The 26,278-nt window shown below is 37.3% G+C and overlaps 1 protein-coding gene across 7 annotated transcripts in view; it reads right to left on the minus strand.

Moving 5' to 3' along the window:
• Nucleotides 1-26,278, minus strand: part of OPHN1 (oligophrenin 1) — a 615,628-nt gene that overhangs the window by 252,825 nt on the left and 336,525 nt on the right. For 6 of the 7 annotated variants that reach the window (XM_073799243.1, XM_073799242.1, XM_073799241.1 and 3 more), the window contains 4 exons: nt 11,795-11,905; nt 9,090-9,194; nt 7,140-7,269; nt 4,530-4,633 (listed from right to left, as the gene is read on the minus strand). In XM_073799243.1, coding sequence (XP_073655344.1) covers nt 4,530-4,633; nt 7,140-7,269; nt 9,090-9,194; nt 11,795-11,905 — 450 coding nt within the window. The remainder of the gene's footprint in view (nt 1-4,529; nt 4,634-7,139; nt 7,270-9,089; nt 9,195-11,794; nt 11,906-26,278) is intronic. The other variant, XM_019949003.3, reaches the window with a different exon arrangement.

The raw sequence follows: 26,278 nt of genomic DNA on the forward strand, positions 1-26,278 counted from the left end.
CAGTAAAGTTGCAGGATACAAAATTAATATACAGAAATCTGTGGCATTTGTACACACTGACAACAAACTATCAGAAAGAGAAATTAATAAAATAATCCCATTTATAATCTCATAAAAAAATAAAATACCTAGGAATAATCTAAGGAGGTAAAATGCCTGTACTCAGAAAACTATAAGATGCTAATGAAAGAAACTGAAGATGATACAAACAAATGTAAAGATACTCCATGCTTGTGGATTAGAAGAATTAACATTGTTAAAATGACCGTACTACCCAAGGTAATCTACAGATTCTATGTAATCACTATAAAACTAGCAATGGCATTTTTCACAGAACTAGAACACGTAATTCTAATATCTGTATGTAAATGCAGGAACCCTGAGTAGCCAAAACAATCTTGAGAAGGATGAACAAAGCTGAAGTTAACATGCTCCCTGATTTCAAACTATACTACAAAGATACAGTAATCAAAACATTATTGTTCTGGCACAAAAACAGACACATAAATCAATGCAACAAAACAGAGAGACCAATAATGAACCCACACTTATGTAGTCCATTAATCTATGACAAAGGATGCAAGACTATACAATGGGGAAAAGACAGTCTCTTCAATAAATGATGTTGGGAAACTAGACAGCTACATGCAAAAGAATCAAACTGGACTACTTTCTCACATCATATACAAAAATAAACTCAAAATGAATTAAAGACTTAAGTGTAGGATTTGAAAGCATAAAACTCCTAGAAGAAAACATAGGCAGTTCTCTCTGTGACATCAGGCTTAGCAATATTTTATTGGATCTGTCTTCTCAGGCAAGGGCAACAACAGCAAAAATAAACAAATGGGATTTCTTCAACCTAAAAAGCTTTTGCACAGCGAAGGAAACTATAAACAAAATGAAAAGGCCACCTACTGAATGGGAGACAATATTTGTAAATGATATATCTGATACAGGGTTAATATCCAAAATATACAGAGAACTCATAAAACTCAAAGTTAAAAAAAAACTATTTAAAGAATAGACAGAGGGCCTGAATTTTTTGAAAGAAGACAAACAAATGGCCAACAGGAACATTAAAAGATGCTTAGCATCGCTGATCATTGGGGAAATGCAAATCAAAACCACAATGAGATGTCACCTCACATCTGACTGAATGGCTATCATCAAAAAGACCACAAATAACAAATATTGGTGAGGATGTAGAGGAAAGGAAACCCTAGTACACTCTTGGTGGGAATTTAAATTGGTGCAGCGACTGTGGGAAACAGTATGGAGATTCCTCAAAAATTTAAACATAAAGCTTCCATATGATCCAGCAATTCCACTCCTGGGTATTTGTCGGAAGAAAACAAACACACTAATTAGAAAAGATATATGCACCCCTATGTTGAGCATTACTTACAATAGCCAAGATATGGAAGCAATCTAAGTGCACACGAGTAGATAAATGGATTAAAAAACATGTGGTATATAAAAACCATGGAATATTACTCAGCCATACAAGGGAATGAAATCTTGCCATTTGCGTCAACATGGATGGACCTCGAGAGTATTATGATAAGTGAAACAAGTCAGACAAAGACAAATACCATATGATTTCACTTATATGTTAAATCCAAAAAACAAAACAAATGAACCAACATAATGAAACAGAAATAGAATCATAGGTACAGAGAACAAACAGGTGGATGCCAGAGGGAAAGGGGGGGCAGGATGTGAAAAATAGGTGAGAAAGGTTAAGAGGTATAAATTTCCAGTTACAAAATAAATGAATCACGGGTATGAAATGTACAGTATGGAGAATATAATCAATAATTATGTACTATCTTTATATGGTGACAGAATAACTAGACTTATCATGGTGATCCTTTTATAATACATAGAAATCCCAAATCACTATGTTGTTCATCAGGAACTAACATTGTGTTACAGGTCAATTATACTTGATAAACAAACAAATAAACAAAGTAACTCATAGAAAACAGAGATTGGATTTGTGCTTACCAGAGGTGGAAGCTGGGGGAATAGGGAATTGGACGAAGGCATCTAAAGGTACTAATTTCCCATCGTAAGATAAGTAAATACTAGGGATGTTATGTATAACATGATTAATATAATTAACACTTCTGTATGTTATATATGAAAATTGTAAAGAGAGTAAATCCTAAGAGTACTCATTACAAGAAAAAAAAATTTTCTTTAATTTTGTACCTGTATAAGACAATGGGTGTTCACTGAACTTATTGTGATAATACTTTCATATTGTATGTAAGTCAGATCATTATGCTGTACACCTTAAACTTATACAGTGCTGTATGTCAGTTATATCTCAGTATAACTGGAAGGGAAAAATATTTGATATGAAGAATGAATGAAGGAATAAGTAAATGAATAAATAGGTAAAACTAGTTATTGTGATTCAAAATGTAGCTCTCTTGCCTCTTACAACTACCTGAAAGGGAAGGGATGAGAATCTTATAAAATAGTATTTGGGATTGTGCTCTGTAAAGTAAGCAGTACAACCCAAATGGAAGTTGATAAGCTGAACTACTAGAGTACACTTGTAAGTATCACAGTCAGAAAGAGAGCTAATTCTTCCAACTCCAAATTGGGTTAATGATACTTCACAGTGCTGCTGAGAAAGTAAATGGCCCATGGCAGCAAATGTCTAGCTCAGAGCCTGGTGAACAGCAAACATTGAATAAATAGTGGCTTTTATGGTGTTATCATTATTATAGTCTCACTTATTTGTATTATTTACCTTTCTAAAACACAAACTAGTAAAAGGAACTGAGAGAAATGATAAGAAGAAACCATCTCCAATTCAGTTTATGTAAATTAAAGTAACTACTTCCACCTCCCCTTTGCTGTAAATGGTCAAGCAAGTTCCTCTTTCCATTCCATAAAGAGTCCCATATTTAAATTGCTTAGGCTGACACTTACTGCAGTTTTGCAAGTAGCCACTCAATTAAAAGGGCAGGGGGAAAGAATAACTAAAAGAAGGGCTTGCTCTCATCTGCTAAGAACCTATGAACGTGGTATCTGCTGCCTCTGGCCTCAGCTTTGCAGTAGGACCTGCCTAAGAAAGGAACTTTGAAGTCCAAAGTTTGGAAAGTAATGTGTGTAGAAAAAGAAAAGAAAGAGACTACAGGACAGTGTTACTTAAAAGCACTTGCCAGTCAGATACATAAGCTAAGTTCTGACAGAAATGGGACAAATTCTGTGCTACAGCACAATTTATTGGAACCACGTTGAAAGGTTCTTTGGCAATTGGCAGACTGGAAACTAAAGAGAGTTTTGGATTCATGGATGAATAACTGGCCCGCATAGAAACATGGATGAGGGTTGTGGAGACCCAATATGGTATGCTCTGTTAGAGGTGCATCCCATGTCTAATCCACATTCAAAGCAGAGTGGCAAAACTTGTGGTTAATGACAAAAAAGAAAAGCAGTTTTTCAACAGTCTGCCACCAAATCTCAATCATCACTAATTTCCTATGAATAAGCCACATAAGAGAGATCTTCCATGGAAAGCACCAGCAACGGAGAAAAAGTCTCCAAATTCCTGCCTATCGAAATTGGGTCTTCATGCACCACAACTTTCAATGCTAACAAGTAAATCTTTTTTTCACTTTATAAACAATTTGTAAATAAGGGAAATCCTTAAAAATATGCCCTAAGACCCTGTCTGAGAAACAGTTAAAGGGACACACTTAACTACTTTTAGAATATGAAGAGTCAGTCTATCAGCTTTTATCTTAAGAAACCTTCAGGTGTGTGTACATGTGTGCGTGTGTGTGTATGTGTGTGTGTGTGTGTGTGTGCATGTGTTCCCAAAGCCCCTACCAAGATAGGCAAAAGTGAGATAACAGAATAATTTTTTTAGCTGGGTGGTCATACATAAAAAATAATATATAATGTATAACATAATATAACATATATATATATAAGATCAGGTTCCTCCAGGTTAGTGAACTATCTTCTCAGTGTGTTAAACTCATCTTGCCATTTTGGAGAGTAGGGGAAAGTTTGGAGGGCAGAAGAAGATGCATTAACTGTTTAAAGATATTTGAGCATTACATACAATGTGGGGTATAGATTATTCCAACTTTAGGCAACAGAATACTCCTTGAAAAAAGGAATTTTGGAAAATGTTTTGTATTTTAAAGTCTTAACTATTTAAAGGAATCCTATAGTAGAGCCTTCTTAAAAGCAAGTAATACTCTCCTCCAATTTAACCATATTTTTTTGCAAATTTTCTTTGTACAATGTGATAGACTCTTGTAATAATGATCTAAAAGAGTACAGGCACTTTCAGAAGGCCTAGAATCATTAACACAGATTTTTCACTCAACTGAGTAGTATCTGGCCCAATGCAAACTTAGGCCACAAAGAACATATGAAGTCATGGCTTCACACAACAGTGGTGGACTTGATTCTTTGACACAAAGTCAACATATACTCTTTTCTGAGATGCAGTCACAGATGTATTTCAAAAAAATGTGGCCCATAAAAGAACTGACCTGCTGCTTAGCACCTGGCTTCTGCTCCATAGGTGTCATGGTGAGCGTTTTGGTCTCTTTCTCATATTGGCAGTAGTATTTCACCCAGGATATTCCCAAAGCCCCTACAAAGATAGGCAACAGTGAGCTGATAGAATAAGTATTTTGTCTTCATGGTCAGTCCACCCCTAAGACAGAAGCTGTGTACAGATTATTCTTCATGGTCATGATCCAGATCTAGTGCTACTTTTCCCCTGAGCTCCAGCCGTGCAGTACCACTTGCCCACTACACAGATGGATAACCTAATCATCATCAACTGCTTTCCACATCTGCTCTGGCTTGCTCCAAACCACTCTCCTTGCCATGTTCCCTGTGAATGCTCCCATTATATATCCTATTGTATGATCTGGAAACATCTGTAATCTTCTGCTCCTCCTTCCCTGTAACCTGCCCTTCAATCCCCTACATGTCTCTCCTTTCACCCCTTTCAGAACTGAATTCATTCAGGACCCTATTTCTGACTTTTTAAAAAATGTTTTATGAGCTATTTCAAACAAAACAAAAATTCACTATTTCTCCAATTAATTCTTTCAGTGGCCTTCTCTTTGGTTTCCCCTATCTGTGATCACTCCTTTCTAGCCCATTCTCTACTCTTTTGTTAGAGAAATATTTTTTTAATTATAGGTTTATTTATATCATTCTTTTTATTATAAACCACCCATGGCTTTCCCACTCTCTCCAAACTCCTTAGGTTGGCTCACAAAGCCTTTTATAATGTGATCGTATTTACCTTTCCAACTTTGTCTTTTGCCACCCTCACCTCTATGCTCTTGTCTCATGGAATTATATTCAGTTACCAAAAAAATAGGTGGCAATATAATATATAGACCAAGTTCAAGACATACTTAAGAGTGAATAAGGCACTATCACTAATTATATCAGGACAACAAGTATAAACCAGGACTGTCCTTGTAAAACCAAGACCCTACAAACAAACTATAACCTCACACACCTCTGTGCCTTTATTCATGCAGTGGTATACACCTGGAATTTTCTTTGCCATTTTCTTTACCTGTCAAACTCCCAGTCATAATTCAAGTTTCAGTTCATATATCACTTCCTCAGTGAAGCCCTTAGATATATGCCCCAAATGCAGTGCTCAACACATTTCATTATAGTTCTCGATATACTTGTGTCTTAATCAGACTGTGAACTTCTTGAGGGCAAAAACCAAGCTTGATCCATTTTTTGTACCCCCAATGCATTGCATATTGTTTGGCAAAAAGGATTCTTAGTAAGCGTACATTCAACTGAGTAGGAATGTCATATCCATTTAACAAATTAGAAAACTGGGGCGTAGAAGGATCACATAGTTAGTTGATATTAGAGCCAAGATTACATACTCATTACTCTGTGCCTCTCTTATAATATAACAGTGGTTCTCAAGTAGGGGCAATTTTGCCTCCCAGGGGACATTTGGCAATGTCTAGAGACATTTTTGGTTATCACACCTGGGAAGTGCTATTAGAATAAAGTGGGGAGAGGCTATAGATGCTTCTAAACACCTTATAATGCATAGGATAACTGCTCGAAACAAAGAATTAGCCAGCCTGAAATGTCAATACCACTGAGACTGAGAGATCCTGCAATGGAGAGTTGAAGAGATGAACCTGACAAATAGAAGAACACATCTTTGAAAACCATCAAAGTGAGTTGCTCTAAGGGATGAAAAGCATGATAATATCACTGCTGAAATACCATGTTTTGTGGATTTCAGTGGGTTTTGCCACTGGTAACCTCTGGGTAGTCTCATTTGCCTACTCACCAGGTAGAATAATTCTGGTCAGGGAATGAAATCACAGGCTTTGGGGACATTGGGTCATAGTTCAAAAGGAAAATCAAATAGCACATACAGGTTTACATAATGTTATTTAGGAGGTAGAAAAGCTTGAACCCTCTGCGATATTCAGTGACCAGATAAGTTAACCCATTTTCCTTGGTTAGCAATGAACAACTGTGTTGCTCACTGAAATCGCAATGGTTGTGTAGTGCTTTAAGGGCAAGTTTATCATCCTAAGGCAGTGGAAGGTATAGGGTATAGCTGTAGGAGCATAGGTTTTGGCATTTCCCAAACCTGAATTTACACTTAGCCCTGATACATGATAGTTGGGTGACTTTCAACTAGTGATCTCTCTAAGCCTCGGTGGCTTCATGTGTAAAATGGGTATGATAAGGTGGTTTCAAAGATTTCATGAGGTAGTATATTTAAAGCACTTAACACCATGCCTGGAATATAGTAGGTATAATAAGTATTATTTTATGTCTCCTTTCTCCTACCTCCCTTTTAGCCCCAAAGAGTCATTGAAAGGATTAAGCAATTAACAATCCCCATTTTGAATCTCAGAGAAAACCTTAGGTCTTATCATCCCACAGCCTTTGTAAGACAAATCCTTAACCTCCTCCTCCAATTTCTCCTTCCTTTTTGTTTTCTCTGTTCCCACACTACTCTCCAAATAGGTATAGCTGGCAGGGGTCTATGAACTATATGGGTGCCTGGAGTTTGGAGAAGCCAAGTGGCAGCTGGTGTCAGCCTACTGAAACCCAGTAGCTATCCCTGTATTCCCACATACATTTCTCTTGTGTATAGAGATAGCCTTCGATGGTTGGCTGTCCTGGAAGTTTGCATGTCTGTGGAGCTTCTTTCATCCTTTTCTTAAGTTCTTCCATCTCTTCTCGGGTACTGGAGAAATGATTTCTTGTCTGTAAGACATTATCATCATAATCATTATCATCATCACCATCATGATGAATAAGCATTCACTGGTCAGAGACCCAGTGCAGAGTTTTCTTGGCTTTCACCATGTGCTACAACATAGCAAAAAAACAAATGTTGAATGGCATAGTAATTAGAAAACAGTTTAGTGGGGTTTAACAGTACTAAAGTCTAAATGGGAGAGGGAAACATAAATACCAATGTACCCATAAAACCACATCTGGGAGACATTTTCTAATGAAAATGACAAAAGTCTCCAATAAATAAAGGCTCTAAGAATTCTGAGCATCAGACTGACCCCTGCCTTACGAAAAGGGAGGCTATAAAGAAGGTTCCCAAAGATAATATTATCACGGCAACTTCTACATTCTGCCTCAAGTAAAGCTACTGCCTACTTGACTCTGAATCAAATCCAGGCCATTAGAATAAAGGATATGACAGGGTGCTCTCTTTGAACATAGGTTAATGGAAAACCTATGTTTTCATGCCCATGAATAGCAAAAGCTAATGTTAAGAAGTAATATATTTAAAAGTACACAACTAAATATTCCTGGTTATAGGAATATTTTGTAAATCAGCAGAAGAGAGGGGCGCTCACATTCTGGTGAAAGACAGTACCCAGAAAGAAAAACAACAATTAACAATACCTGTAAATCAGCATTCTCCTAAACAACCAAGTAAAGTTTATTTCCACTTCAACTTACCGTTTCCATCTAAAAATACAACTATAAATTTTATGCAATGTAACAAGTCCAAAGTCACTAACTCAGTGATGCCTTCTTTTACTGTACCAGATAGTCAATTATTCCACTCTCTATGCTTTAACTTTTTTGGTCTTAACTGTATTTTAGCACTTTTCATAAGTAATTATGATATATCTCTGTTTATATCTCTCGGCTCCAAGAGACTATATATTCCTTGAAGGCAAAAACTAACATGCCTCATTATGGTATGTCCAGTGCATTTTACAATGTCTGGCACAGAGTATATGTTCATTACATACCTAAGTATTTGTTAAATGTGGGTTAAATAAGTAAATGAGAAAAATAATATATGTGACAAGGAAGGGAAGGGTGTGCCTATGCCCATCTATAAGAAACAGCATGGGATGGGCTTCTCTGGTGGCGCAGTGGTTGAGAGTCTGCCTGCCAATGCAGGGGACACGGGTTCGTGCCCCGGTCTGGGAAGATCGCACGTGCCGTGGAGCAGCTAGGCTCGTGAGCCATGGCCTCTGAGCCTGCGCGTCCGGAGCCTGTGCTCCGCAATGGGAGAGGCCACAACAGTGAGAGGCCCGCGTACCGCAAAAAAAAAAAAAAAAGAAACAGCATGGGAAAGAAGGTGCAGACAACCTTTAAAAATAATTTATTCAACTCTAGTAATGTAATGAGAAAAGTAGTGAGAAAAGGAAAAGAGGGGAAAATGGGCATTTGTGGTAATAAAACCTACAAAGAGAGTGTCCTGACTAACTAGCAGGGAAGGAGCATAAGACCTGTGCTTTAAAAAGCGCATAGGTGGTTTCTGATCTGGGAGAGATATAACAAACTAGCAACATTTAATAAATATTGGATAGATAGACACGTCAGTGGGTAGAAGGGTGGGTTTGAACAATGGTCAGCCTCAAACACAGGGAAGAGCTGAAACTGGAAGAGTAAGAACAATCTAGTACACTAAAACATTTGTGATCCATACCAGTCTGTCCTGACAAATTATCTGGGATGTAATAACCTAGAACTCCAAGGTCAAGATATTAGAGCTGAAATCCAATTGGAATGCAGAGACAGGTGAAGAAACCCACATGTAAACTCACATTCTGTAAACTGAGCTGGAGTTGCTGTTTATATGGGAGGAAATCCTGTGTGAGCTCCACGGTCAAGCTGTTGGAAATGAAGAGGCTATGAAGAAAGGCCAAGACCTAGGGAAAAATGTATAAAAATAACTTTATCACCAGCACCTTCTCATTAATCAAATAAAGGAAATAGATGCACAAAAAGAAACTCCACACAGTGGAGTATAGTGTTAAAAGCAGTAACACAAACACAAACAGGTCTACACATAGCTATTCTTTTATTAGGTTAAACATTAACACTGGACTCAGATCTACAAAATAAGAACTATTACCAAATTTATTCATCAATACCCTTTTCAGATAGCATATAAAACCATTCATAATGTGGACAATATGGACATAATGTGGGAATAGACTGTGTCTTTATATCCTCAGGAATGGCACAGAATAGGTACTCAATAAATTAAAATGGCTAAATGGCATAATGAAGACTGTCATAATGCTAAAAGATCCAAGGATATTTTTTTTGAAAACCAATTTTCAAGTTAGAAATGTTTCAGGGAGGGGTTGGGACATTGCAGAAGAAGACGTAGAAATGATCAATAAAATATATTTTTAATGTTTAAAATGTTCAACCCCAATAAAAATCAAATATACACAAATAAAAACAAAAGAAAATACAATCTTCATCTATCAAATACAAACATTTTAAAAGCAATGCTCAATGCTGGTAATAGTAGAGTGTAATAGGAAGTAGTAAAAACTGCTCTGTTCTTTTTAGAAAGTAAACAGGTGAGTACATATAAATATGTGCACACATATATACATACAAACACATAAATATGTGTGTATATATGTACATAAACACAAACTATATATACATAAACATATAAAAACTATGTACACATTTATGTACTATACACGTATGTATATATACATATATAGTTATATATATGTATATATATATGTACACATACATCTAAATGCATATGAGTGTGTGTAGCACACACACAGTTATATAGACATTCTTCCTGTTTCTCTCCAAGGTTTCCCATCTCAGGAAATGACACCACCACCCACTCAGTCAATCAAGCCAGAAAGTATTCTGATTTCTTTCACTCACATCTCAATCTAATCAATCAGTAATTCCTGTCAGTTTTGCTTCTAAAATATATCTCTAATCCAATCATTCTTTTCTGTTTCTACTACCACCATCTGAACCCAAAGCAACATTTTTGCTTGCCTAGACCACTGCAGTAGCCTCCGAACTGGTTTCCTCAATCCCACTGTTGCCCACTTCCAAGTCCTTCTCCACACAACAAAATCAGCATGTCATATCCTATTTAATACCCGTCAGTGATTTTTCTACTATACTTAGACTAAAACCTAACCCCTTCACCATGCTTACAGATCCTATGCCTTCCTGTCAGATATTGTTTCCTGCCACTCTCACCAGTATCTAAAGGCATTAATCTTTTCATTCCTTGAGCACATCATTCTTTTCTAACTTACGGACTTTGCACATGTGTTTTTCTGTGCCTGGAATGTTCTTTCCCCATTATTCACATTGCCTCATCTTCTCTTTCTTTAGATCTCATCTTAAATGACACTTTCAGAGGTGCCCCTTGACCACTTGATCTAAAGTAGCTGTCTGTTCTTGTTCTTTGTTTTAGTCCTTATCACAACTTATAGTTATTTTATTTATGTGTATCCTTCTTTCCCTTCTGTCTACCCCATGAAAGTATAGTCTTCATAAAGACAGAAACTGAGTCTGTCTTTTTCACTATAGGATACCCATTGTTTAGCACTGTGCCTGGCACATAACAGAAGCTCAATAAATGCTTATTGGATAAATTAATAAATACTTGTTTGCACATATACATATGCAGATATATACAACTGTGAGCACAGATACACATGTACACAGATATATACATATTCATGTGTAACATGTGTAAACACACATGCACTTGTGTACACACCTCTACAAGTACACATGCACAATAGATAGAGAAAGGAATATAACAGATACACAGGGAATTTAGGAGGAAAAATGCCACAATATTAACAGTGATCATCTCTGTATGGGAGATTTGTTGTATTTGTTTTGTTCTACATATAAGTTTTTATAGCTTTTCTGCAATTGTTTTTTACATTGTTTTCTACATTATTTTATAATAAAAAAGAAAGTTGTTAAAATTCAACATAGTTGTCAAACCACAGCCCGTCATCTTTTATAATAAATTAAGGCTATTTAATTAGAAAAATTTTCAAAAGATGGAAGTAAAAATAGTAGAATGGGAAGTCACTGAATGCAAGGAACATGAGTTCCTAGAACAGTGTCTGGGATATGATGAGTACATTCATAAACCTTATGAAAGTATGAGAGGAAGGAAGGGAGGAGAACAAGGTAAAATGAAAGGTGACAGAGAAATCAAGGAAGGGAAGGAAGGAGAGGAGGAAAAGAAAGATAAAGAAAAAATCATAGCTATAGAGAGAAATGGGGGAGGAAGGAGTGTGGGGGAGGGAAAAGAAGAGTGAGAGAGAGAATATTAGTGAGAGAGCAAGAGTAATATAAGCCAGTGTGTCTACTTCTGTGACATTCATTACTAAGCACTGACTATCCTTCATATTCTTGGAGACTCCAATTTTATAATCAAAGTTCTCCACATTTACCTGAGATTTGGTAAATATTTTTAGACCATTCATCAACAGATAGAACTTACTGGCTCCACAATATTGAACTTCTTAGACTCCTGAACTTCCTGGATTTGATAAACATAATCAAGGGACGACTCAAAGAAATTGTGTCTCTCCTTGTCCACCTGGAGGTCTGCCTGTAGAAGAAGGGTAACAAATGTCACATAACAGCATAGTCATTCATGTAAGTCAGTTCTTACGGATTCAACAGAATGTTAGGGCTGGAGGAGAATTGTGCCACCAAGCAGTGATCTTATCCCTTTATTTTACAGATAGGGAACATAAAGCCAAGATAGAAAAAGTGACTGATGCAAGATTTCCAGTTTCTGGCCTAACAAGTAAGAAGCTTGGAAGTTATTGTGACCATCCTCATATAAGGAAAAGCTAAGCTGAGAATCAACAACTCTTCTTAGAGCCAACAGAGCATTGAAGTCAGAGGAAAAACCACTGCCTCAAAAATTGGATAGAGAGTTGAATATGGAGAATCCAAGCTTGCCAGAGCAGAAGCCCAGAAGCAGAAGCCTGTTGCTGTAACCAGTATCAAACCTTATTTAAGAATATCTCTCTGAAGAAATCCAAAGACAATAGGGAAGACAAAAAACAAAGATACCAGAGGAAATTTTGGCCTCTGACAAGAACAGCTATAGCAAACTAAGCACAGCCTAAATCCTAGTCAGATAAGCATAAAACCTCATAATAATGGCCTTTTTACCTCAGTTCCTTTTACCCAGGGCATCATGTTCAGCTTTCAACAAAATATTACAAGGCATGCAAAAAGGAAAAACAAACCAACAAACACAGTCTGAAGAATCAGCATCAGAATCAGACTCAAAGAAGGCAGAGATGGTGGATGGTGAAATCATAGAACCAGGGATTACAGCTAAAGGCTGTTATGGAAAAGAGGACAATACACAAGAACAGATGGATAATATAAGCAGACATGAAAATTTGAAGAAATAATCAAAGGGAAATGATAGCAATCAAAAACACTAGCAAAAATAAAGAATGCCTTTAATGGGCTCACCAACAGACTGGGCAAGGCTAAGGAAAGAATCAGTGAACTGAATATATGCCAATAGAAATTTCAAAAACTGAAATGCAGACAAAATGGAATAAAGAAGATAGAGTAGATTATTCAAGAAATGTTGGACAATTATAAAAGGTGTAAGATATGCATACTAGGAATGCCAGAAGGAAATGAAGGAGAGAAACAGAAGAAATATTTAAAGTAATGATGACTGAAAACCTTCTAAAGTTAAACATAGTTACAAACAACAGATTGAGGAAGCTCAGAGAATAATAGCAGGATAAATACCAAAAAATCTACATGCAGGCATGTCATATTGAAAGTACAGAAAGTAAAAGGCACAGAGTAAATCTTGAAAGAAGCAAGAGAAAAAAACACCTTACTCAAAGAGGAGTAAGGATAAGACTTCTCTTTTTTCAAAAAAATGCAAAAAGAGGAGAGTAGAGTAAAATGTTTAAGGCATTGAAATTTTTAAAAATCACAAACTTAGAATTCTGTATCCAGTGACATTATCTTCCAAAAGTGAAGGAAAATTAAACAATTTCACAAAAAACACAAAAACTGAAGGATTTGGTTGCCAGTAGACTCTGAGTCCAAGAAGTGTTACAGTTCTTAAGAAAGAAAATGATATAGGTCAGAAATGTGTACCAACATAAAGAAGAGCACTAGAGAAGCAATGAATGAAGGTAAAATAAAATCTTATATATTTCTTATTCTTAACTGATCTTACAAATAAGAGTTTGTCCAAAATAATAATTGCAACAATGTATTTGGTGATTAGAGATTATGAAAAAGTGAAATGAATGACAGCAATATTATCAGGGACTCAAGGGAGAAATTGGAAATACTCTGTTATAAAGTTCCTGTACTACCAATGAAGTAGAATAATGTTATTTGAAAGTAGACATGGCTTAACTGTAAATGCATATTGAAAACACTAGGATAACCTCGAAGAAAGTTTTTTTTTTAAAAAAAGTACAACTGATATGCTAAGAAAGGACAAAAAATGGAATCATATTACAATTTCCAATTGAAAAAAAGAGAATGCAGAACAAGAATGGAAGACAAAAAAAGGAACAAAGAACAGAGGCAATGAATAGAAAACAGTAACAAACATGGTAGATATCTATCCAACTATATCAATAATCACTTTAAATACACCAATTAAAAAGCTGAGACTGTGAGGACACATAAAAAATAAGAGTTAATTATATGTTATGTATAAGACATCACTTTAAATATAAAAGACAAAGATAGATTAAAAGTAAAGTTATGAAGAGACTTGAATCAAGATGGCACAGTAGGAGTATGTTCATCCCACCATAAACACATCAAAAATATATCTATAATTCTCACTGAAAACTAACTGGAGACTAACATAAAAACTCCTGTACAACTAAGGCTATAAGAAAGACACACACAGAACTTGGTAGATAGGGAAAAGAAGCAATCAGATCAGGACTCATGCCCCTGGGAGGGGACTCAGAGGAAAAGGGAGATTACACTGGTGGGGATTCTCTTTGGGGAGTGAGTGGTTCAAGCCACATATTGGGCCCCACAGCCCTGGGGCTCAACAAAGGGAAGACGAGCCCCCTTAGCTGGTCAGAGGACCAGTGGGACTATCAGAAAGGCTGCAGAAAGCCTGGATTCTGCTCCTGAGGAGCACATGAATGCTTGCTTGCTCCTAAAGCAAGGCAGAAAGGGCCGACTGAAACTGTGTGTCTCACTGACTAGTTTCCTGTGACTACCTAGGTGCACACACCAGCCTGAACCAAGAGAAGACTCCAGCATCATTTGCCTGAAGTAACAGCTCCACACTGGACCGAAGGCTGCCACTACCATATAATCCAGCAATTCTATTGCAGGGTATATACCTAACGAAAACAAAAACACTAATTCAAAAAGATACATCTGGGGGACCTTGAAGATGGCGGAAGAGTAAGACGCGGAGATCACCTTCCTCCCCACAGATACAGCAGAAATACATCTACACGTGGAACAACACCTACAGAACACCTACTGAAGGCTGGCAGAAGACCTCAGACCTCCCAAAAGGCAAGAAACTCCCCACGTGCCTGGGTAGGGCAACAGAAAAAAAGAAAAAACAGAGACAAAAGAATAGGGACGGCACCTGCACCAGTGGGAGGGAGCTGTGAAGGAGGAAAAGTTTCCACACACTAGGAAGCCCCTTCGCGGGCGGAGACTGCGGGAGGCGGAGGGGGGAGCTTCGAAGCCGTGGAGGAGTGCACAGCAACGGGTGCGGAGGGCAAAGCGGGGAGATTCCCGCACAGAGGATCGGTGCCGACCGGCACTCACCAGCCCGAGAGGCTTGTCTGCTCACCCGCCGGGGCGGGCGGGGCTGCGAGCTGAGGACAGAGCGCAGGGAGAGGACTGGGGTTGACGGCTTGAACATAGCGTGAAGGGGTTAGTGCACCACAGCTGGCCGGGAGGGAGTCCGGGGAAAAGTCTGCACCTGCCGAAGAGGCAAGAGACTTTTTCTTCCCTCTTTGTTTCCTAGTGCGTGAGGAGAGGGGTTTAAGAACGCTGTTTAAAGGAACTCCAGAGACGGGCGCGAGCCGCGACTAAAAGCGCGAACCCCAGAGACGGGCGGGAGCCGCAGCTGAAAGCGCGGACCCCAGAGGCGGGCGGGAGACGTTAAGGCTGCTGCTGCTGCCACCAAGGGGCCTGTGTGCGAGCACAGGTCACTCTCCACACCCCTCTTCCGCGGAGCCTGTGCAGCCCACCACTGCCAGGTTCCCAGGATCCAGGGACAACTTCCCCGGGAGAACGCACGGCGGGCCTCAGGCTGGTGCAAAGTCACGCCGGACTTTGCCGCCGCAGGCCCGCCCCGCACTCCGTGCTCCTCCCTCCCCGCCGGCCTGAGTGCCCCGAATCAGCGGCTCCTTTAACCCCGTCCTGTCTGAGCAAAAAACAGACGCCCTCCAGCGACCTACACGCAGAGGCAGGGCCAAATCCAAAGCTGAGCCCCTGTGAGCTGTGAGAACAAAGAAGAGACAGGGAAATCTCTCCCAGCAGCCTCAGAAGCAGCGGATTAAAGCTCCACAATCAACTTGATATACCCTGCATCTGTGGAATACCTGAATAGACAACCAATCATCCCAAATTAAGGAGGTGGACTTTAGGAGCAAGATCTATGATTTTTTTCCCTATTCCTCTTTTTGTGAGTGTGTATGTGTATGCTTCTGTGTGAGATCTTGTCTGTATAGTCTTGCTTCCACCATTTGTCCTAGGGTACTATCCGTCCATGGTTTTTTCTTAAAATTTTTTTCTTAATAATCAATTTTAACTTTAATAACGTTATTATACTTTACCTTCGTTCTTTCTTTCTTTCCTTCCTTCCTTCCCTCCTTTAGACAACGAATCACCCCAAATTGAGGAGGTGGTCTCTGACAGCAAGATTTATGATTTTTCCCCCTTCACCTCTTTTAGTGAGGGTGTATGTGTATGCTTCTGTGTAAGATTTTGTCTGTATAGCTTTGCTTCCAACATTTGTCCTAAGGTTCTATCCGTCCCCTTTTTTTTTTCTAAATAAGAATTTTTTAATTCAATAAATTTATTATACTTTATTTTATTTTTACTGTATCTTCTTTCTGTCTTTTTCCTTCTTTCCCTCCTTCCTTCCTTCCTCCCTCCTTTCTATCCTTCCTGCCTTCTTTCCTTCTTTGCTTCTTTCTTTCTTTCTTCCTTCCTTCCTTCCTTCCCTCCTTTCCTTCTTTCTTTCCTCATACTTCTACTAATTCCCTCTACTTTTTCGCCCTTTTATTCTGAGCCGTGTGGATGAAAGGCCCTTGGTGCTCCAGCCAGGAGTCAGGGCTCTGCCTCTGAGGTAGGAGAGCCAACTTCAGGACACTGGTCCACAAGAGACCTCCCAGCTCCACATAATATCAAATGGCGAAAATCTCCCAGAGACCTCCATCTTAACACCAGCACCCAGCTTAACTCAACGACCAGCAACCCACAGTGCTGGACAACCTATGCCAAGCAACTAGCAAAACAGGAACACAACCCCACCCATTAGCAGAGAGGCTGCCTAAAAACATAATAAGGCCACAGACACCCCAAAACACATCACCAGACGTGAACCTGCCCACTAAAGAGACAAGATCCAGCCTCATCCACCACAACACAGGCACAAGTCCCCTCCACCAGGAAGCCTACACAACCCTCTGAACCAACCTTAGCCACTGGAGACAGACATCAAAAACAGCGGGAACTACGAACCTGCAGTCTGCAAAAAGGAGACCCCAAACACAGTAAGATAAGCAAAATGAGAAGACAGAAAAACACACAGCAGATAAAGGAGCAAGATAAAAATGCACCAGACCTAACAAATGAAGAGGAAATAGCCAGTCTACCTGAAAAAGAATTCAGAATAATGATAGTAAGGATGATCCGAAATCTTGGAAATAGAATGGACAAAATGCAAGAAACAGTTAACAAGGACCTAGAAGAACTAAAGATGAAACAAGCAACGATGAACAACACAATAAATGAAATTAAAAGTACTCTAGATGGGATCAATAGCAGAATAACTGAGGCAGAAGAACGGATAAGTGACCTGGAAGATAAAATAGTGGAAATAACTACTGCAGAGCAGAATAAAGAAAAAAGAATGAAAAGAACTGAGGACAGTCTCAGAGACCTCTGGGACAACATTAAACGCACCAACATTCGAATTATAGGGGTTCCAGAAGAAGAAGAGAAAAAGAAAGGGACTGAGAAAATATTTGAAGAGATTATAGTTGAAAACTTCCCTAATATGGGAAAGGAAATAGTTAATCAAGTCCAGGAAGCACAGAGAGTCCCATACAGGATAAATCCAAGGAGAAATACGCCAAGACGCATATTAATCAAACTGTCAAAAATTAAATACAAAGAAAGCATATTAAAAGCAGCAAGGGAAAAACAACAAATAACACATAAGGGAATCCCCATAAGGTTAACAGCTGATTTCTCAGAAGAAACCCTACAAGCCAGAAGGGAGTGGCAGGACATACAGAAAGTGATGAAGGAGAAGAACCTGCAGCCAAGACTACTCTACCCAGCAAGGATCTCATTCAGATTTGATGGAGAAATTAAAACCTTTACGGACAAGCAAAAGCTGAGAGAGTTCAGCACCAACAAACCAGCTTTACAACAAATGCTAAAGGATCTTCTCTAGGCAAGAAACACAAGAGAAGGAAAAGACCTATAATAACGAACCCAAAACAATTTAGAAAATGGGAATAGGAACATACATATCGATAATTACCTTAAATGTAAATGGAATAAATGCTCCCACCAAAAGACACAGATTAGCTGAATGGATACAAAAACAAGACCCTTATATATGCTGTCTACAAGAGACCCACTTCAGACCTAGAGACACATACAGACTGAAAGTAAGGGGATGGAAAAAGATATTCCATGCAAATGGAAACCAAAAGAAAGCTGGAGTAGCAATTCTCATATCAGACAAAATAGACTTTAAAATAAGGACTATTAAAAGAGACAACGAAGGACGCTACATAATGATCAAGGAATCGATCCAAGAAGAAGATATAACAATTATAAATATTTATGCACCCAACATAGGAGCACCTCAGTACATTAGGCAAATACTAACAGCCATAAAAGGGGAAATCGACAGTAACACATTCATAGTAGGGGACTTAAACACCCCACTTTCACCCATGGACAGATCATCCAAAATGAACATAAATAAGGAAACACAAGCTTTAAATGATACATAAAACAAGATGGACTTAATTGATATTTATAGGACACTCCATCCAAAAACAACAGAATACATATTTTTCTCAAGTGCTCATGGAACATTCACCAGGATAGATCATATCTTGGGTCCCAAACCAAGCCTTGGCAAATTTAAGAAAATTGAAATTGTATCAAGTATCTTTTCTGACCACAACGCCATGAGACTGGATATCAATTACAGGAAAAGATCTGTAAAAAATACAAACACATGGAGGCTAAACAATACACTGCTTAACAATGAAGTGATCACTGAAGAAATCAAAGAGGAAATCAAAAAATACCTAGAAACAAATGACAATGGAGACACAACGACCCAAAACCTGTGGGATGCAGCAAAAGCAGTTCTAAGGGGGACGTTTACAGCAACACAAGCCCACCTTAAGAAGCAGGAAACATCTCGAATAAACAACCTAACCTTGCACCTCAAGCAATTAGAGAAAAAAGAACAAAAAAAACCCAAAGCTAGTAGAAGGAAAGAAATCATAAAGACGAGATCAGAAGTAAATGAAAAAGAAATGAAGGAAACAATAGCAAAGATCAATAAAACTAAAAGCTGGTTCTTTGAGAAGATAAACAAAATAGATAAGCCACTAGCCAGACTGATCAAGAAAAAAAGGGAGAAGACTCAAATCAATACAATTAGAAATGAAAAAGGAGAGGTAACAACTGACACTGCAGAAATAAAGAGATCATGAGAGATTACTACAAGCAACTCTATGCCAATAAAATGGACAATCTGGAAGAAATGGACAAATTCTTAGAAATGCACAACCTGCCAAGACTGAATCAGGAAGAAATAGAAAATATGAACAGACCAATCACAAGCACTGAAATTGAAACTGTGATTAAAAATCTTCCAACAAAGAAAAGCCCAGGACCAGATGGCTTCACAGGTGAATTCTATCAAACATTTAGAGAAGAGCTAACACCTATCCTTCTCAAACTCTGCCAAAATATAGCAGAGGGAGGAACACTCCCAAACTCCTTCTACGAGGCCACCATCACCTTGATACCAAAACCAGACAAGAATGTCACAAACAAAGAAAACTACAGGCCAATATCCCTGATGAACATAGATGCAAAAATCCTCAACAAAATACTAGCAAACAGAATCCAACAGCACATTAAAAGGATCATGCACCATGATCAAGTGGGGTTTATTCCAGGAATGCAAGGATTCTTCAATATACACAAATATATCAATGTGATAAACCATATTAACAAATTGAAGGAGAAAAACCATATGATCATCTCAATAGATGCAGAGAAAGCTTTTGACAAAATTCAACACCAATTTATGATAAAAACCCTGCAGAAAGTAGGCATAGAGGGAACTTTCCTCAACATATTAAAGGCCATATATGACAAGCCCACAGCAAACATCATCCTCAATGGTGAAAAACTGAAAGCATTTCCACTAAGATCAGGAACAAGACAAGGTTGCCCACTCTCACCACTCTTATTCAACATAGTTTTGGAAGTTTTAGCCACAGCAATCAGAAGAAAAGGAAATAAAAGGAATCCAAATCAGAAAAGAAGAAGTAAAGCTGTCACTGTTTGCAGATGACATGATCCTATACATAGAGAATCCTAAAGATGCTACCAGAAAACTACTAGAGCTAATCAATGAATTTGGTAAAGTCGCAGGATACAAAATTAATGCACAGAAATCTCTGGCATTCCTATACACTAATGATGAAAAATCTGAAAGTGAAATCAAGAAAACACTCCCATTTACCATTGCAACAAAAAGAATAAAATATCTAGGAATAAACCTACCTAAGGAGACAAAAGACCTGTATGCAGAAAATTATAAGACACTGATGAAAGAAATTAAAGATGATACAAATAGCTGGAGAGATATACCATGTTCTTGGATTGGAAGAATCAACATTGTGAAAATGACTCTACTACCCAAAGCAATCTATAGATTCAATGCAATCCCTATCAAACTACCACTGGCATTTTTCACAGAACTAGAACAAAAATTTTGCAATTTGTATGGAAACACAAAAGACCCCGAGTAGCCAAAGCAATCTTGAGAACGAAAGAAGGAACTGGAGGAATCAGGCTCCCTGAATTCAGACTATACTACAAAGCTACATTTATCAAGACGGTATGATACTGGCACTAAAACAGAAAGATAGATCAATGGAACAGGATAGAAAGCCCAGTGATAAACCCATGCACATATGGACACCTTATCTTTGATAAAGGTGGCAGGAATGTACAGTGAAGAAAGGACAGCCTCTTCAATAAGTGGTGCTGGGAAAACTGGACAGGTACATGTAAAAGTATGAGATTAGATCACTCCCTAACACCATACACAAAAGTAAGCTCAAAATGGATTAAAGACCTAAATGTAAGGCCAGAAACTATCAAACTCTTAGAGGAAAACATAGGCAGAACACTCTATGACATAAATCACAGCAAGATCCTTTCTGACCCACCTCCTAGAGTAATGGAAATAAAAACAAAAATAAACAAATGGGACCTAATGAAACTTCAAAGCTTTTGCACAGCAAAGGAAACCATAAACAAGACCAAAAGACAACCCTCAGAATGGGAGAAAATATTTGCAAATGAAGCAACCGACAAAGGATGAATCTCCAAAATTTACAAGCAGCTCATGCAGCTCAATAACAAAAAGACAAACAACCCAATCCAAAAATGGGCAGAAGACCTAAATAGACATTTCTCCAAAGAAGATATACAGACTGCCAACAAACACATGAAAGAATGCTCAACATCATTAATCATTAGAGAAATGCAAATCAAAACTACAATGAGATATCATCTCACACCAGTCAGAATGGCCATCATAAAAAAATCTAGAAACGATAAATGCTGGAGAGGGTGTGGAGAAAAGGGAACACTCTTGCACTGCTGGTGGGAAAGTGAATTGGTTCAGCCACTATGGAGAACAGTATGGAGGTTCCTTAGAAAACTACAAATAGAACTACCATATGACCCAGCAATCCCACTACTGGGCATATACCCTGAGAAAACCAAAAGTCAAAAAGAGTCATGTACCAAAATGTTCATTGCAGCTCTATTCACAATAGCCCGGAGATGGAATCAACCTAAATCCCCATCATCGGATGAATGGATAAAGAAGATGTGGCACATATATACAATGGAATATTACTCAGCCATAAAAGGAAACAAAATTGAGCTATTTGTAATGAGGTGGATAGACCTAGAGTCTGTCATACAGAGTGAAGTAAGTCAGAAAGAAAAAGACAAATACCATATGCTAACACATATATATGGAATTTAAGAAAAAAAATGTCATGAAGAACCTAGGGGTAAGGCAGGAATAAAGATGCAGACCTCCTAGAGAATGGACTTGAGGTTATGGGGAGGGTGAAGGGTGAGCTGCGACAGGGCGAGAGAGAGTCATGGGCATATACACACTAAAAAACGTAGTAAGGTAGATAGCTAGTGGGAAGCGGCCGCATGGCACAGGGATATTGGCTCGGTGCTTTGTGACAGCCTGGAGGGGTGGGATAGGGAGGGTAGGAGGGAGGGAGATGCAAGAGGGAAGACATATGGGAACATATGTTTATGTATGACTGATTCACTTTGTTATAAAGCAGAAACTATGAAAAAAAAAAGCAGAAACTAACACACCATTGTAAAGCAATTATACCCCAATAAAGATGTTAAAAAAAAAAAAGAAGAAAAAGAAAGATACATCTACCACAACATTGATAACAACATTATTTACAACTATCAAGATATGGAAGCAAACTGAGTGTCCATCAACAGAAGAAGAAAGAATAAATAAGATGTGATACACACACACACACACACACACACACACACACACACACACACACACAAAATGGAATATTACTCAGCCATAAAAAAGGATGAAATTCTGCCATTTGCCACAACATGGATGGACCTAGACAGTTTTATGCTTAGTGAAATAAGTCAGAGAAAGACAAATACTCTATGTTATCACTTATATGTGGAATCTAAAAAATAAAATAAACAGATGTATATAACAATACAGAAACAAACTCACTAATATAGAGAACAAACTAGTGGTTACCAGTGGGGAGCAGGAAAGGGGGAGGGGCAATATAGGGGTATGGAATTAAGAGACACAAACTGCTATGTATAAAATAAATAAGCAACAAGGATATACTGTACATCACAGGGAAATATAGCCATTATTTTGTAATGACTTTAAATGGAGTAGAACTTTAAACATTCTGAATCATTATGTTGTACACCAGAAACTAATATAATATTGTAAATCAACCATACTTCAATTAAAAAATAATTTTAAAAATTTAAACATTTTTCAGAGTAAAGGTATGAAGAAATATTCCATGCCAACAAAAATCAAAAGAAAGCTGGAGTAGCTATATTAATTTCCAAAAAAGGAGACTTCAGAGAATTGAAAGCTATCAGGAAAAAAAAGGGGCATAACATAATAATAAATAGGTCAATTCTGAAGGAATATATATCAACCCTTATTATGTATAACAGAACATCAAAACACGTGAGGCAAGATCTGATAGTAATGCAAGGAGAAATAGATGAGTCTACTATTAAGAGTTGGAGACTTCACCATTCCTTTACCAATAGTTGACAGATCGAAGAAGCAGAAAATCAGTACAGGTATACCTCATTTTATTGTGCTTCATTTTATTGTGCTTTGCAAATATTGTGTTTTTTACAAATTGAAGGTTTATGGCAACACTGCATTGACTGATGATAGTTAGCAATTTTTAGCAATAAAATATTTTTAAATTAATGTATGTACATTTTAAAAAATATAATGCTATTGCTCACTCAACAGTCTACAGGATAATGTAAAGATAACTTTTACATGCATTGGGAAACAAAAAAATCATGTGACTCATTATATTGCAATATTCACTTTATTGCAGTGGTCTGTAGCCAAACCCACAATATTTCTGAGGTATGCTAATGAAGACATAGTTGAACTGAACACCCCATCAGCAAGTAGATGTAATCAACATCTATAGAACACTTCATCCAACAACAGCTTATTTTCAAGCTAACACAAAAGAATCACCAAGATCAATCACATTCTGGGACATACATCTGAACAAATTTAAAAGAACAGGAATCATACAAAGTATGCTCTCAGATCACAGTTAAATTACACAGAAATCAAAAACCAGAAATAGCTGGAACACACCAAAATACTTGGAGATTAATCAGCACATTTCTAAATGACACATGGGTCAAGGAGGAGTCCTTAAGAAAAATTAAAAAGTATTTTCAAATGAAAATGAAAATACAATTTAATATTTGTGGGATTCAGTGAAAGCAGCACATAGGAACTGAATCAATAATTAATAGCCTTCCAAAAAACAAAGCACTAGGCCCAGCTGGGTTCACTGGTGAATTCTACCTGACATTTTAAGGAAGAAATGATACTAAATTCTACACTCTCTTCCAGAAAATAGAAGCAGAGGGAATATTTCCTAACTCATTCTCTAAGGCCAACATGACCCTGTTATCAAAACCAGACAGAGATATTACAATACAGAAGAAGTACAACCAATCTCTCTCATGAACATCGAGGCAAATATTCTCAACAAAATATTAGCAAATCAAATGCAACAAGGTGTAAAATAATTATAGACCAGGACCACGTGGGATTTATTCCAGGAATGCAAGGCTGGTTCAACATTCAAAAATCAGTTGATGTAATTAATCACATCAAGAGGTTAAAGAAGAAAAATAATATGATCGAAGAGACGTAGAAAAAGCGTCTGACAAAATCCAACACACATTCATTCATGATAAAAACTCTCAGCAAACTAGGAATATATGGGAATTTCCTCAACTTGATAAAGAACATCTGCAATAATCCTGCAGCTAACATCATACCTAATGGTGAGACACTAGATGCTTTGCCTCTAAGATTAGGAATAACTATGAAAATCATATTGGAATTCCAAGCTATTGCAATAAGACAAGAAAATGAAATAAAAGGTATATACATTGGGAAAGAAGAACTAACACTGTCCTTTTTTGCACATGACACAATTATGTATGTAGACAGCCCTAAAGAATATACAAAAATCTCTTGGAACTATTAATGAACTATAGCACAATTTCAGGATACAAGGTTAATATACAATAGTCAATTGTTTTCTTATATGCTAACGCTGAACATTCAGAATTTGAAATTTAAAACACAGTATCATTTACATTAGAAGAAAAAAATGAAGTATTTAGGTATAAATAAAAAAATATGTACAAGATACATTGATGAATACTACAAAACTCTAATGAAATAAGTCAAAGATCTAAATAAATGGAGAGATAGTCCACGTATAAATATAGGAAGACAATATTATCAACATGTCTGTTCTTCACAACTTGATCTATAGATTCAATGTAGTCCAATTCAAAATCCCTGCAGGCTATTTTCTAGATATCAACAAAGTGATTCTAAAATTTATATGGAGAGGCAAAAATATCCAGAATAGCCAACACAATACTGAGGGAGAAAAACAAATCAAAATATTGACACTATCTGACTTCAAATTACTGGTAAGTTATAGTAATCAGAACAGTATGGTATTGGTGAAAGAAAAAAACAAATAGATCAATGGAATGGAATTGAGAGCCTAAAATAAATCCACATAAACATATTCAACTGATCTTTGACAAAGGATCTAGGAAAATTCAATAGAGAAATGATAGTCTTTTCAAAAAATGGTGCTGGAACAACTGTATATCCCCATGCCAAAAAAAAAAAAAAAAAAGAATCTAGAGACAGACCTTACACCTTGCATAATAATTAACTCAAAATGGATTATAGAAGTAAATGTAAAACACAAAACTATAAAACTCCTAGAAAATAACATAAGAGATATTTTAGGTGACCTTGGATTTGGTGATGACGATTTAGATATAACACCAAAAGCATGATCCATGAAAGAGAATACTGATAAGTTTAATTTCATTAAAATTACAAACTTCTGCTCTGTGAAAAATTCTGTTGAGTGAAAAGATAAGCCACAGACTGGAAAAAAATCTTTGTAAAACATATCTGATAAAGGACAGGTATCTAAAATATACAAATAGCTTTTAAGATACAATAATATGAAAACAAACCCAATTGAAAACGGGCAAAAGATCTGAACAGACACCTCACCAAAGAAGATCTACAGATGGCATATAAAAAGATATTCTGCAACACACGGCATTAAGAAAATGCAAATTATAAAAGTAATGAGGTATCACTACACACCTACTAGAATGGCTAAAATCCAAAACATAGACAACATCAAAGGCTGGCTATAGTGTGGAGTGAGAAGAACTCTCATTCACTGATGGCAGAAATAAAAAAATAGTACAGCCACCTTGGAAGATAATTTGGCAGTTTCTTAAAAAGCAAAATATACTTTTACCATGCAGTTCAGTAATTGTGGTCTTTGATATTTAACTGAATTATTTGAAAAGTTATATACACAAAACCTGCACACAAATGTTTATAGCAGCTTTAATAGTAGTTGACAAAATTTGGAGGATTCCAAGATGTCCTTTGATAGGTGAATAGGTAAACAAATTGTAATACATCCACACAATGAAATATTAGTCAGTGCTAAAAAGATATGGGCTATCAAGCTGTGAAAAGACACAGAAGAACCTTAAATGCACATTTCTAAGTGAAAGGAGCCAACCTGAAAAGGCTACATGCTATATA

Source organism: Tursiops truncatus, chromosome X (assembly GCF_011762595.2).
Source record: "Tursiops truncatus isolate mTurTru1 chromosome X, mTurTru1.mat.Y, whole genome shotgun sequence".
Lineage (NCBI taxonomy): Eukaryota > Metazoa > Chordata > Mammalia > Artiodactyla > Delphinidae > Tursiops > Tursiops truncatus.